Source organism: Coturnix japonica, unplaced genomic scaffold, assembly GCF_054131305.1.
Source record: "Coturnix japonica strain WE unplaced genomic scaffold, WE-NBRP24 Scf039, whole genome shotgun sequence".
Lineage (NCBI taxonomy): Eukaryota > Metazoa > Chordata > Aves > Galliformes > Phasianidae > Coturnix > Coturnix japonica.
The window spans coordinates 415,614-417,700 of NW_028188942.1; the positions used below are offsets into that span (position 1 = coordinate 415,614).

Genomic DNA, 2,087 nt, shown 5'->3' on the forward strand with positions numbered 1-2,087 from the left:
TTCTGTGAAGCTTGGAAACTTCTGACTTGATAACCCATATCCAAGAACTTGTGCTGTGCAGGGTCTCACAGGGAATGAGGAAGAGGGGACGTGACAACCAACATGCAAACCAACTGCTGCTGCTGGCCTGTCAGAGGCACTGACAGATGTGAGCCTGAAAACACAGACCCCACCCAAGAGCCCAGGGATGGCCCGTCAGCTGTTGCAGGCTGAAGTCACTGCACAGTTTGATAAATAGCCATTTCCTTCCTGCTGGATTGTGGGTTTCTGAGAACATCCAACACCAAGACCTCCATAAATGTCTAACAAGAAGGAGGACAGACAGAGTCACTGCACATCCTTTATTCTGTTAGGGTTCACAGAGAGCCTGGTTCATTATATACAGAGTATCTGGGCTACACAACAAAGGCACAAGATAATAGGAATTGATTTCAATAATTATATTTTAGCATAACAGAATAACATTTAATACATTACAATTATAAAAATTGATCAAAACTAAACTAAACAAAGTGTTTGCAACAGTAAAAAGCTTCATTCTTTGTCATGAATTCCAAAAGATGGGCAGTTCAAAGTTTTTGAAACACATTTGGTCATTGCTTTCCTCACTGCACCCTTGACTTCCTGGTTCCTCATGCTATAGATAATAGGGTTCAGTGCTGGCGGTACCACTGAGTACATAACTGCCACCATCAGGTTCATGGATGGAGAGGAGACAGAGTAGGGATTGAGATAGGCATAAAAGCCAGTGATGATAAATAGGGAGACCACAGCAAGGTGAGGGAGGCATGTGGAGAAGGCTTTGTGCCGTCCCTGCTCAGAGGGCATCCTCAGCACAGCCAGGCAGATCTGCACGTAGGACACAACTATGAAAACAAAGCACCCAAAGAATAAACTGGCACTAAAAATAATAAGCACAGGTTCCCTGAGGTAGGAGGTTGAGCAGGAGAGCTTGAGGATCTGGGGGATTTCACAGAAAAGCTGGTTGACAACATTGCCTTGGCAGAGAGGCAGTGAAAACGTACTGGCAGTGTGCAGCAGGGAACAGAGAACCCCAGTGCCCCAGGCAGCTGCTGCCATGGTGGCACAAGCTCTGCTGTCCATCAAGGTCCCATAGTGCAGGGGCTTGCAGATGGAAACGTAGCGGTCATAGGACATGATGGTGAGAAGGGAATACTCTGCTGAGATGAAGAAGACAAAGAAAAATAGCTGTGCAGCACATCCTGTGTAGGAGATGGCCCTGGTGTCCCAGAGGGCGTTGGCCATGGCTTTGGGGAGAGTGGTGGAGATGCAGCCCAGGTCGAGGAGGGCCAGGTTGAGGAGGAAGAAGTACATGGGGGTGTGCAGGCGGCGGTCGCAGGCTACGGCTGTGCTGATGAGGCCGTTGCCCAGGAGGGCAGCCAGGTAGATGCCCAGGAAGAACCAGAAGTGCAGGAGCTGCAGCTGCCGCGTGTCTGCCAACGGCAGCAGGAGGAACTCACTGATGGAGCTGCTGTTGGGCATCTGCTGTTGTTGGGCTTGGAGTCCTCTTCAGAGTGCAGAAGATAATGACAAGTCCAGACCATTCTCAGACACACTCCTCCTGCTATACTATGAAATGTTTTTATTCTCTTACACCAGTGTCCATTTAGCACCATTACATGCATTTAATTTCATGTATTTCAGCATTCCTTAAGCAGAAGAAGGATACGGAGCTCTAACCTACCTCTTATTTTCTTATCCCTTCTCCCAGGATATTTTCATTTGTTTCATGTCTCATATCTTTACCCCAAGTGCTCTTAGAGCCCCCTACCCCAGCTTCTGTGGCATTCAGTTTCAGTTAGAAAATGCTGCCTGTTTGTAGGATAAGTGAATTATTCATGCCTACAGAAAATGATGATAATTCCATCCTTCGAGAAAGGGGAGACTGAAAGCACATCATGTGTGACTGTTCACAAAACAAGCAATTGATTGACGAAAAATTCTCAGATATTTGACAGCCCCTTTTAGATTTCTGACTCCAAACCTCTTTGCCTCAGAACAAGAAATGGAAACACCCTGCCTTGGCTCTCCTCTTGCAAAGGGCTTTCAGAAACATACTGTTGTGC

At 47.0% G+C, this 2,087-nt stretch overlaps 1 protein-coding gene across 1 annotated transcript; it reads right to left on the bottom strand.

The window, feature by feature from the left end:
• Window positions 1–243: 243 nt before the first annotated feature.
• LOC146753123 (olfactory receptor 14J1-like) lies at window positions 244–1,506 on the bottom strand. Its single transcript, XM_085530771.1, has one exon. It carries the CDS (start codon window positions 1,501–1,503, stop codon window positions 535–537), a length of 969 nt encoding a protein of 322 aa, XP_085386897.1. The 5' UTR covers window positions 1,504–1,506; the 3' UTR covers window positions 244–534.
• Window positions 1,507–2,087: the final 581 nt, after the last annotated feature.